At 47.5% G+C, this 12,509-nt stretch overlaps 1 protein-coding gene across 1 annotated transcript in view; it reads right to left on the bottom strand.

Moving 5' to 3' along the window:
• Nucleotides 1-12,509, bottom strand: part of LOC131258424 (fibroblast growth factor receptor 2-like) — a 31,251-nt gene continuing 18,742 nt past the window's right edge. Inside the window, exons 2-4 of the mRNA XM_058259741.1 lie at nt 1,454-1,635; nt 1,171-1,369; nt 1-313 (exon numbers count right to left, since the gene is read on the bottom strand). Coding sequence (XP_058115724.1) covers nt 1-313; nt 1,171-1,369; nt 1,454-1,635 — 694 coding nt within the window. The remainder of the gene's footprint in view (nt 314-1,170; nt 1,370-1,453; nt 1,636-12,509) is intronic.

The raw sequence follows: 12,509 nt of genomic DNA, 5'->3' as shown, positions 1-12,509 counted from the left end.
TTACACACTGTCGTGCTCGGCAATGAACTGAGCGGAACAGCGATTATCCTTTTTGCCGCTCGTACGCTGCTGCACCGTTCGGCAGATCCAGGCGAAGAGCACAACGAGCACGAAGAGGAGTGTGGCCATGATGTACACCAGCGCGGACAGCTGCGAATCCGTGATGGTTGTTACTTCCACCGGCGAGAGCAGTACGCTCAGGTTGAGCTTTTGGGCCGAGTTGCCGGACATGATTTGGCACCGATAGCGGCCGTAGTGGTGTGCCTTGATGTTCGGTATCGATAGGTACGATCCAATGATTTGGCCTGCCTCTCTGCGTGGGAAAGAAGAGGAAGAATAAATAAGAGGATTAAGTAAAAAAAAAGAATGACTCAAATGTATGAAGTAATGAAATCAATATGCAAAAAGTATGGTAGTTGCTGGTGGAATGTCCAGATGATGGCATTTAACCGAACATGTTTTACAAAATAATTAAGCTTCATTACAACAACAGGCATCAACTACAGTTGACTTCCGGTTAACCGCGGGAATCCAATCCGCAACATGACACTAAATAAGCCTGTGACGAGTGAAAATAATCCGTAACGATTGCGAATAATGTAACCAATAGGACACTCGGGATAACTCATTCGCAACTTACGTCTTGGCAAATATTCCGCTCTACAACTTTACCATCAGGAGAAAGTAAGTCACGACGACAAAATTAGGAATTTAAAGAACATGAAAAGTACTCAATTCACTTCATGACGTAATGCATTTCGTATGGTTGGAATGGTGGAGGCGGTGGTACTTAAAACACGGGAGGCAAAATATCCGGGAGCGGAAGCAGTCACTTCCGCATCGTTTGACGCATTGTCGAGTGAAACGACATGACGTAAGATCGATGGAGATACAATCGATACTAGTCGCTGGCGGTGTATCGGGCTGCGGTATCTGAACCATCGCTTTGATGAAGATGGCAAAGAGTGTGATAACGCTTGCATAGAAGACAGTTCCCGGAACCACGGCGTGAATGGTTTGGGAATTTCCGACGGTTTGGAACCCTAAATGAAAGGGATGGAGCACTTGGGCTGATTGGATCTGAAGTGCATTCGGGATGTGAGTGGTGCGCTTTTCCACCGCCCATTGCAGAGGGAGGAGTTGATTGGGCGAGAAATTAATTTCCCATACCTGGTCACGTTCACCTGGACGCTGTCGGTGACGTTGTGCGGATCGTCGTCGAACATCTGGCTCCAGACGATCTCGTTGGCCGCATCGGGCAGGTACAGGTTGCCGACGTACGCCTCGCAGTAGAACCGAGCGCTTTCACCCACGCTCACCATCATGTCCTTCGGCCGGAAGGTGGGCATCGGGTTGTCCGGTTTGTTATCTGCAACGAAGAACGGAAACATAGAGTGTCTGTGTCTGCGCTACCAGGGATGGTTACTTTTTTAAGATTCGCCGATATACCAACCTTGTAGCCGGAGCTCGATTTCGTGCTTGATGGCGTGCGTTTCGTTGCGCAGAATGCACGTGTAGTTGCCGATGTCGTTCTCCTCCAGGCGCGGGCTGTAGATCGTCTGGTTGGCCGCTTCCGGGTACACGATGAACGACGACACGTCCTTGCTCCACGGGTGGGGCTTATTGTTTTTGAACCTGCCGAAAAATGTGTGCAAACGAGAAGAGTAATGAAACGTTACAACGCTCTGGAAATCGCTGCAGGATTACATTATCCAACTATTTGCAGTCCAAACAGCAAAATCTCCTTTTACCCTTTTTGGTAAATCCACTTTCGTATCCGATTAGCTAAACGTTTCCAAAGTATGTTTTGCCATTTTATAGGAGAGAAATGGCAACGCGAAAGAAGGTACATTTTTTTATGTGTGTTGTAAATTCCCTAGCAAAATGTATAGACCCAGTTAAGTCAAATATCTCTGGCCCTTTTGAATTTCAAATTGATTGTATCATTGCACCAAAACACAGAGTGCTTAGAACGTAACGGCTAATTTGAATTCGGGCGTTTCGAGTATGCGTTTTTTTAAGCGAAACGATGCTGCATTTCAAGTGCGTTCTTCGGTAAACGCAGCAGGCTTGTTGTGCAAAAAATAACTGTTTATTAAAGGAGATGTGATTCCACATGAGAAGCTGCACGAACTCATGCAGGGTAAGGAATGTCTTTAGTGCAAAGGATGTCTAGAAATGCAAAAAGTATAAAAGCTTCTGTCGCTGTAACGTATTTAATTTAGGTGTCCATCCACAGAAATAAACCCAAATAAGCAATCGTCCACGTAACATTAAGGCACTTGTGGGTACTGCGTTCACCACTGGAGGGATGGACTTTGCAACGTGTGCAGTAAAACTAAAGCAAAATTAAAAAAGTTTTTAAAAGAGCACCATCGCACCAGCCAGGACAACACTGACTGTTCGGAACAGAATGTAATATACCGCCCAACGTCACACCCGTGTCACGCCGGGAATTAGCAGAAACGTGATGAGGTTTTCCCGGCTTTGGAAGTGGGGCAGCAGGGAGATGGGACCGGTGCGGTTGATGTTCATCCGTGCAATTCTCTTTGTTTCGGACTATGCAATTGTTGTTTCGTCAAGCTGGGTCTTCTTTGTGCTTAATCGATATATGTTCGCCGGTCTGTTTTTGGTAGGTTTCACAATACTGTAGCATAAACCCGACTCGAAAGTGGTAAAAGAAAAATGAAACGCTCGCAAACCGCACATAATTAAAATTATTCCCCACGTTATGGGGTTTAAAAGCGTAGCAGCAGCAGCTATCCGGTGACGACGATGGTTCGTAATTTAATCTCCATTCGAAGCTCATTATTTCTCACCATCGCCATGTATCCTGGCGCGTTTGGGGAGTTGTGCTTTTCTTTGAACCTTGATAGCTTATCGTTATTTCACCCGTCACAATCGGAATACCGACGGGCAATGAAAAGCGAGCCCAATTTAATGCGATTTTCCGTTGGCCGTTTCTTTTTTGCCATCCATACCATGGTTTGTTGTTTGTCGAAAACGATTCAGAATCGAACATCAAATACGTCAATTTGCCGTGAAGCAACGTCCCTTACTCGTGTAGTTGATTGTTATTTTACACATTAGCTTCATAAGCAAAATGAAATTGATCTTCTTTCGTCAAAAGTGTGTGGAAAAACAATCCTACTCGTGCGTACTCCGATGGTGTGGATTCTACCAACAGCATTATGCAAATAACATCAGCAAACATTTACCAAAAAAGTGAACCATGTCGATCGAGCGTGTCGATTGTAGGTTTCCGTTTTTCGAGGATATCCGCCGATGGGATCAAATCTCAATACACGTGGAGGTAACTTAAACACAATCGATCGTTAACAGCAACCGCAAGTGCTGAAGGTAGCTCAAGCAGAAAGCTGTTGTTTAAATTGCGGTTTGTTTTGGAAAGCTGCAGGGAAAAATAACGAATCCCTGAAGCGCCAACAGTGCAGCGATAATGCAAAAATATTGCGTTCATCCCAAGGCACTGCTAAATTTCGAGAGGAATTTTCTTGTCAAACTGCAAAAGTGTGCCGCCCTCACCAATAAATCCAACAGTAAGAGTTAGTGTGGGGAAGGATTTCCCGTTCGATTAAACCCACACCCACCCTTTCCTACGCTTCGTGCGGCTTAGGAGGGAAAAATATTCGTTTGCAAAACATCTCCACCCACCCAACGCAGGTGACGGGGTGGGTGGTGGATGTCGGGTTTCCACGAAAATAATCCATCCGTAAGTTTCCTATCCTTGGACCAGGCACAATATGCCCGGCGGGTGAATGCACTTGTACCATTCCGCACCACGGACGAATGATGATGATGAAGGTAATGGTTTCATTTTGCGATTGCACAATTCCTTCCGGGGTTTCGGAAGAAACTTTTCCCCACTGGAACTAAGGGAGGGGGGGGGGGGGGGGGGAGGTTGTTTCCGGATGCAAAACGACGCTGCGAGGGGTTCAGATTCCTTCAAGGTTTCTACCCCGCACGTTTTTCTCGGTTTGTTTTTCATTCCGGTGGAGTTCTGGAAGCGTACAGGTGCAGTTTAAATTACTTCTACAAGAAAGTGATTTGTTTAACATGTGTTAATAAAAAATTATTTTAAAAAAATAGAGGCTACAGCAGGCTGATGGTAAACAAAACCCTATGTATGGCAAGGCTCGCTTGCAGCACTATACATTTATAACGCCCAATAGGACTTGAATCGTAAACAGTTCGTTCATCGGGGAAGAATTCTTTGCACCAAGCGCATCAAACAAGTAGCACGTGAAGGCCAAGGTTGGACCTCCTCTCTCGTGCATAGATTTGCATAATAATCATTTGCATGGCAAAGGCAAAGTCGTTCGGCGGGGCAGCTTCGCTTGGGATTAATCGCGTGACCGGCATCTCGATGTCGCCGTTCGGAAACTGATTAGATTCCCCACTGTCCACAGACAGAGAAAGAGGAAGAGAGGGAGAGTCCGAAGCTCGGTCGTTCCAGTAATCAGCTGCTTCCGACCGACTCCACCGGGAAGGGAAGGAACTACCAAACAACCACCGGTCCCGGGGATGGAACTCAGGCGACGGTTCCTTCGAACTCTCACTCCAAAGATCTTTTAACCGCACATAAGCGCACGGCGGGATACATTTGCATCCAAATGCAACTGCATCGTTGGCGTGGATGCGGTTGTTGTTTTTTTTGTTTTGGTGTGTTCCCTTCCCAATCGCTTTCCTTCGCTCTGCACAGCTTCTTCGCGGAACGACGGTGCAGATTCGCTTATCAACCCGCCGGCATCATGTTTCCACGGAACTGCGGACCGGCGCAAAAAGTGTCCCCTTGGTGTTGTTATAGCCTGCCCCATTCCGTAAGTGGATTGATAGAATTTTCGGAAATCTAACATCGGCTAAAGCGGGCAGCGCTGGAACAAAGGCTGACCAAACATCTCGGTGAGATATTTGCATGGTTTCCCGTTGTGCTCGGCGGAAAACTTAATAACAAGCACAAGGAAGCGCGATCAGGAGTTGTAAGGCTTCCAAAAACAAGCAATGCAAATATTCCATCGCACGGTAAGCTACTCTTTGGGGATCTCTGAAAAGACACCGCTTGGGAACCGGACAACATTATCGATTCCCTCCGACGACGTTGTCCCTAAAACGGACGCGGAAAGTGTGAGAATTGGAATCCGATCCGAAAACAACCGCAGACTCCCGGAGCCCCGTTGAGCCAACGGCATCTCCGATTGTCGACGCTGGATGAATCTCCCGGCAATCCGATCCCGTCCGGTCCGGGCTTGACGCGCCTTGCCCGGCATCCAATGTGACAGGTTTTTGCGGTTTGGTTGGTCAACAGTCGACGAGAGACGGGTGCTGTACGGGAAGGCATGGTGGTGGAGGCTCATTTGCACGCCTAAAGTACCCTACACCCTTCCCAACCGAACCTGGTAAGTGTCCGATTACAGTTTGGACACCCGGTAATGAGGCCCCCTCCTCCAAGGTTCTCCTCTCTCTCTCTCTCTCTCTCTCTCTCTCGCTAGCCTACCTCAATCCGTCGGAAAGCGTTGGGAACCAACTTCGGCCTCCACCGAATGGAGCGGGATGGTGTGGCGAGCTGTCTGCTGCTGCTTCTGGCTCTACCAATAATGAGGGGAGGCTAATGAGGGCCTTGAGCCGCCGGTTGCGGGAAAAAGGTAACTCGATACCCGGTCAGGAGATCGGGCTTACACCCCTTCCCCCCTTGTCTAGCTGAGGAACCGAGGCGGCGCGGCTTGTAAAGGCGGAGAGGTGTGCCAGGTCTGTGCGGCAGGTGCCCGTTCGGGAACGGGGTGGCCCTAAAGTGGTCTTAATAGAGCGGAGCAACATTTTACAACACTGATGTGGTGAGGTGGTAAGCCCCCAACCCACCGCCCAACCCAGCCCCAAAGCGTTAGCGAGCAAAGGCGGCAGCGGCAAGTAAAACGTTTGTTGAAAGGCTTCCCTTCGGGCGCGTTGTGGCCCACAGCAGTTGACACTACTCGAGTTGTCGCCGAGCGCGGCCTCCCTCAAAGGGAATTGAGCGTACCAAAACAACCACCTCCTCTCACCGTCTGTGTCCGTCTGTCCGTCCTCTACCACCGCGCCTCGCTTCACCGACCGAATCCCGGGTGTTTGATTTCTGGAGGTGACAGGATCGGAAATGTATGTTTTTGACACCGGCGAACCCGAGATTTCTCGCCCGCTTGTTTCGCCGGTGCGAAACACCGCCGGTATCCTGCGGCATTCGTGGTTGGACGGTGGTTGCATGCCTGGGTGCCTTTATGCGCCCCGCTTGCACAAAGGAAACGAGAGATGCCTGAAGCGCCATTTTTTTTTTTTTGTTTGAGCAGGGAAAACATACGCCAAGGATTCGAAGCCAATGCTACCGGAACGGAAGTGAAAGCCACAGAAGCATGGTAATGTCTGCCAAAGGCTGCCACCGCCCCACTGTGGCTTTAGGTGACTTCTGCCTGTGAAGGATATTTGTCTTCCGAGGGGAAAACAGGAAGGAAGGGCAAAAGTAATGCACTACTTTAAATAATTTAATTTTGCTACTAAAACAAACACTTGCAAGCAGTTAGAACATTTAAAACATTGATCTTGATGACTTTATCCTCGTACGAAAACATCCATGGTAGGTGTTATGTCTTGAGCACTGTTCACTTTCAACGAATCGTACAAATAATGGTTAGTTATCCGTGATCTTAGTTTTGTTTCGTGTGCAAAAAACAAAGATGCCCAGAAAAAAAATGATTTCCCATAAATTGATAAAATGTTTTCGTCTAGAATGTTCTTAAACCAACTTGTGTAAACTTCTCTTTTTGATTCGTTTGATATTTAGACAGAATTTTCTTTAATTTGAAAACGGTAACAACTCCGTCGAAGGCGCATCGAAGACATGAAATCGTTTTTCAAATTCGAACTAAATCATGTCAAAATAAGTAAATGTGCATAATTACTACAGCTAATAGGACGTTTCATATCTATTATTTCATTTAGAATGCTTTTTCAGTTCGTCAGGTGTTGTTTTCCATGAACATTATTGATTCGCTTGTCTCGAAAAAGCACAAGCAAAAAAATTTTATATTGACTGTGATTCAGTTCTCTTGCTCGTATGAAATTTACAGTTCGTGAAACCGCATAAACAAACAAGTGTTTGGTACTAAAAGGAAAATCAATGTGATCTAGATCTCTGCAAACAATCGAGCTTCGTTCGATGAATCAATCGTTAACAGCAAGACGAGAAAACAATGACGATTTTGCACGCGATATGCCGATAGTGTACTCTGCAGTAACCTGACATAAATGAATATAAAACCAACGCAACATTACCGATTGTAATTAGTTTGAATTTAGTTAGAAATGATAACGAACTTTTTTAAAAATACAATTCTGCGAAACCAATCATTCCGGAAACCAGCAAGTTTGGATCGGCAATAAATTGCTTCCGAGAACGCTCGTTGGGCGCAATCGAGCTTCCGTTGGGGCACGTTCGCGTTCTTCACCCTCACCCCCACACCCCTTCGTGTGGAAACCACATTCTAGTTCCCCTGCATTCTGTTTCTCTCTAATTACTTAATTAGCAATGATGGTGGCGAATGGTAGTAGTATGGGGATCGATGCGGCGCCATGCCCGCGTTCTGAATCCGGTTTTGACCGGGAATCGGCCCGGTAGCAAGCCGCTCACAATTAGCACAACGCTCGCTACCGCGGGTTGCTATAAACGGTAGCATTCATTTCTGGGGCTTTTTAAATGGAATCTGCTGATGCTGAGACTGGATTATGGAGAATTTAACAAAAACGAGACCTCCACGCTGTTGCGAATATATCATTTTCCAGCGAATGGCAACGTTAGCGTTCTACAAAGTCACATTCCATATCTAACTAATGTACTAAGCAATTGATAAAAATAATAAAGGTAAAAGAGTAAATGAGGCCCCGGGCTAGATTCTCCTCTTCCTGCTGGTTCACATTAAGCGCCTGAAGCTATGCAAAGCGCGACGCATGCATACTTTTCAAATATTTGATCGCTAACGGTTCGCTTAAAAGAACATAACGGTTTAAACTAATCACGCAGTGGAGGTTGAATGCGGGTTAATATACTTTTACATGTTAAGTTACTGTAAGTTACTAGTAACTAAACTATACCACACATGATGGACAGCATGAAACAATGAGTTTAGTCGAAGAAATGAGTTGGAAACGGCGGCGCGCCCGCAGCGAGCGCAGCGAGCGGACTGCGCTAGGTCTACCGAAAAACAGAGTTTGTTATAGTTTTGAGAAATAAGGGGGGCCCGTGGGCCCCCCTCATACCGCACCCCTAGGTTGATTGCGTAGCCGAAATTAACGGTACACACTACGATTCAAATACTCGTAGGTTGAATTTAACGAATTAATGTATCACCAATTGCATACATTCAGTTTAAACGTCCACAAGAGGTGTACCCACGATCGAAAACATGGCGGCCGGGGCCTCATTTACTCTTTTACCATAATAAATAATGGAAATTTGCGTTATTTTTTATCTTTGAGGTCAATTTGTGCCGTAATTTGTAATCGCAAAAAATAGCGCACACTAGTACTTACATAAAAAATGTTTAAAAAAACTCAAATTCGATATTTTCTGCTTCACTTTGCAAAAGATAGTCAACAAATATAGTAAAAAGCAGCCGTTTGTATGAAAAATCTTCAAAAAGTAGAGAAGTTATAAATAGAACGGTCAGCATGGTTCTCGGAACTGGTCGAACAGAAAAATCTGAAAGTTTTGTATCCGATGAGCTTTGGATTTTAAAAAAGATCTTCTTTTGTAGAAATATTCAGCCGTATTTTTGAGATATTCAATTAAAAAATTGCTTCACTGTCAAAATTACCGTTGTTTGCATTTGAGTGTTAATCGAAGAACATACCATATTGAGGTCACTGTGCCGGAAGGTAATCCAAAACAATCGAATGGCTATTGCGGAGGTATCTAAGTCCTGCTGCTGGTTAGTTGTTCGGGGCGATACCACTTGTTATGTTCTATTCACCTTGTCTTCAGCATCTACCCCACAGTGAAAGTGACCGTTGAAATGTTAGATATTGAACGTGGCTTTGTAGAACGGTCATGTTACCATGCCATGGGGTGGAGCGTTGCTGCCAAAAATGTGGCGCTTGTTAGTTTCTTGCAGCAATCACACGCTGTAAAACGCCGTAAGTACGCAGCATCGAAATTCTGGGAACTGGCGGGTCGAACGCGGAAAGCAGATAGAGCAAAAATAGACGTTGCAGAAACAAAACACAAAAAAAAATCGAATCAAATGCCCCCACTCCAACGAGGGACCCCGCGAGTTGGCGGTGGGCGATAGTAATAATTTGTTTCGCGGAATTCGCGCACGCTGAGCGCTACCGTTAGCAAGAGAGACCCGTCATGCCCTCCGCAGCGCGGCCGTCATTTTGGAGAGTACTGGAAAAAATGTCCCCCCCCCAATCAACCTCCATTGCGCGCGTTGGCTCAAAAACACACCCCAGCGCCCTTGGGTTCGCGGAAGGGTGTACACTGAAAACCGCATCGACATCGACAGCGCCAGATATTACTTATCACATTCCACCACCGGGCGAAACCGGGTCGAACACATCATCCGCGAACCCAACAACCCCGTTTCCATCCTCCCTCCACTGGGTGTACGCCATATCAGTCTGGAGTAACCTCACCGAAGTGCAAGGTTGGGTGGTTGGAACAGGTTGGAACAGGTGTGTGTTTGGGGATAATTTCGGGAAGTCATTTTCATCGATTCTCGGATGGAAAACATATGTCGGTGGCGCATGCGCAGTACAAGACCAAAAAAAAAACCCAAATTCGCCAGAAAAATCTCGCTTCTTGGAGCGATCCGGGCGATTATCTCCCTCAACCGAGTGCCGAACGTCGAACGTCGGTCATGGACCAGAGGGCACCCGAGGGTCGAACGTACTGACGGGATGGCGCAAGATAAAGACCCCGATTCGATCGATAATTTTGTTTTTCTTTTTCGGGCGTGCAATTCTCGGAAGACCCGATGGAGTTGGGTTTGAAAGGTGCTTCTCTATCAGACTATATTTAGGTGCCTGGTACCACAGCGCCAGAATCTGCCAGTCTCAGACACGTGGCGTAAGGTCGTCCACGGGCGCGACACGATCGATCTCGAAACCTTGGACACACCATGATATGTGTTTGAAGATAGATAAATTATAACGAAATGTTAGATAAATTCTAACGAAACAGTGGTGCAATTCATTGGCGAAGTCCCAGGAAAAAGTGATTGGAGCGACGATTGGGGTAGTACTAATGGCGTTCGGGGTGTTCGCAGAAGATTGCAATAGGTAGCCTATCCAATCGGAATCTCCCCGGCCTCTTGTGGCAGCAAGGGGGGGACAAGGTACATGCTACTACATCTGAACTGATTGGGGCCCCCGGAATGGTACATGGGTGGAAGAAGTTGGCGTACCGAGTTCTGGGAAGTCACATAGCAATAATGATGTGGTCCGATCCAGCAATGGCACGGCCAGAGAGAGAGCGAGAAAGAGAGACGCCGGGTTCCGGGAAGCTAGATCGGCCCCAACGGCGAGCACGGGGAAACACGTTCCGAACGCCGGGGCCGGGTGGTTGGATAGAGGCTAGGTTTTGTAATTAAAGTACCGATCTTACGAACCATCCCTCCTCCACCGCCGCCATGAGCTCGTCCGGAGGTCCGGTGGAAGTATTGCACTACACGTTCGGTTTCATTAGAAAAAAAAACCTCATCAGCGTCGGTTTTAATGGTTTTCAGGCTGGACACATAAAACCCACAGAAGTGGTACATTTACACGTACTCGTACTTGCTGCTGCTCTTCAAGTGCACTGGCGGTTCAAACCTCGGTGTGCTTTCCACGAAATAGGTACTAAAAAAAAAACCGTCCCCGAACGAGATGATCACGCCGATTTGAGCCGTCCAAAGACCGACGGAGGGCCATGTTATGTGCACCGCACGCATTTGTGTGGTTTATCCCAAAACGGCATCGGAATCGCTAACTGGGTTTTTGTTTTCCCCGGTCGGAAATAAAAGCGTCATCTTCGGACAAAACTTTCGGTACCCCTTTTAGGCCATCCGTTTTCCTATGTTCGTAATGCATGGTATCGCAACGAAATAATAATAATAAACACGTGAACGTGGTATTACCCTCGGACGGAAGAAGAGATTCCCCTCAAGACACCTAATTGGGTCGCTCATTATCGTTTTCCCGGGATTCGGTTTCATAAATTTGATGAAAAGCTTCCACTTCCACGAACCAACCACAACAAGGCCTTCTTCTCCAGGGCGGGAACGCTTTCGTGTGGTCCCCGGGGACGGTGTGGCAGCAGCTGCATCATGCACCGAGAAAGCCCCTCCCCGGTTACTTAACTTGTCCAAAAAGGATTCAATCAACCAGTCCGGGCACTGGGCAATGTGTATCACACTGTAGAGTAGTCAACGAAAGTACCGAATTGTCCAGTTTTGTCCGCGACCGCCTCTGGCAATATCCGGCCCGAGGGGGGTAACGATGGCGACGTTCTCACTTATCATAACAACCATATTAAGCCAATTCATCGAGGTCCGAAAATCCCGAGAATCAGTTCCCGCCGGAACCCAAGTGTTCGTGCCGAAGCGTGCCTACCAATTTGGCCCCGAGATGGCCGGTGTTTCGGAGAATGGTGAATTAGCAATCTACACCGAGGTCCGCTCGCGCCCGGCAATGCAGCTAGTGATGATGATTATGTCCGAAATTTATCTCACCCAGACGTCGCCGGACATTGGTTTGGAAGAACTGGCCGGGAAACGGTGTGGTTCGGGGGCAACATATCGTGTTCCTTGATGTTTCGTCTTCTCTTCGCTTGTTACAGCAGGACCACCTACCCTAACCGGTGGATGTTGTTAGGTGGCCGAAAGAAGCGAGAGAGAGAGAGAAAGAGAGTAATTCCTCAGGACTGCAAATACGAGACGGTTCCTCCGACTGATTGTCATCATTATCGGAGCATAATAGTCCCATGGGACGACCAGTGGACGGGTTGGCGACAGCCGCAGAACCGTGATGTCGTTAGAACACAAAACAGTAAAGCATGCCTTATATCAACCAGGCATCTTCCTGGACTTCCACTCCGAACCGTCTGACGCTGGAGAGTGCAGAGCACATCGCTTCCAACCGGTAATCCCGCGAGGCAAGAAAATTCCATCAGAAGTCCCCCCACAACCCTGGAAAGGATCCGTCCTTCCCATGAAGGGAGGGCTCTCGAAAGTCCGTGAGAGAGGTCGCCGGCCGGCCACACGGGGTCCAGTGTCCATGGCACTTGGGTTTCGTCGTTCGTGTCGAATTTCGAGCGTATTAAAACAAAACGACCGATGGATGGAGGCCTGAACCTGAAAGAGGAACCAAAAAGCCGGCCCTGGGTTTTCGTCATTCAATCGGGACGATCTCGACCATCAAACAAAGCGACCCTGGGATGACCTGCAGCCACAGCCCCCAACACACCCCCGGTCCGCTGAGCTGGCCAAAGG

This window comes from Anopheles coustani, chromosome 3 (assembly GCF_943734705.1).
Source record: "Anopheles coustani chromosome 3, idAnoCousDA_361_x.2, whole genome shotgun sequence".
Lineage (NCBI taxonomy): Eukaryota > Metazoa > Arthropoda > Insecta > Diptera > Culicidae > Anopheles > Anopheles coustani.
This window is presented reverse-complemented; position numbering and strand designations above follow the sequence as displayed.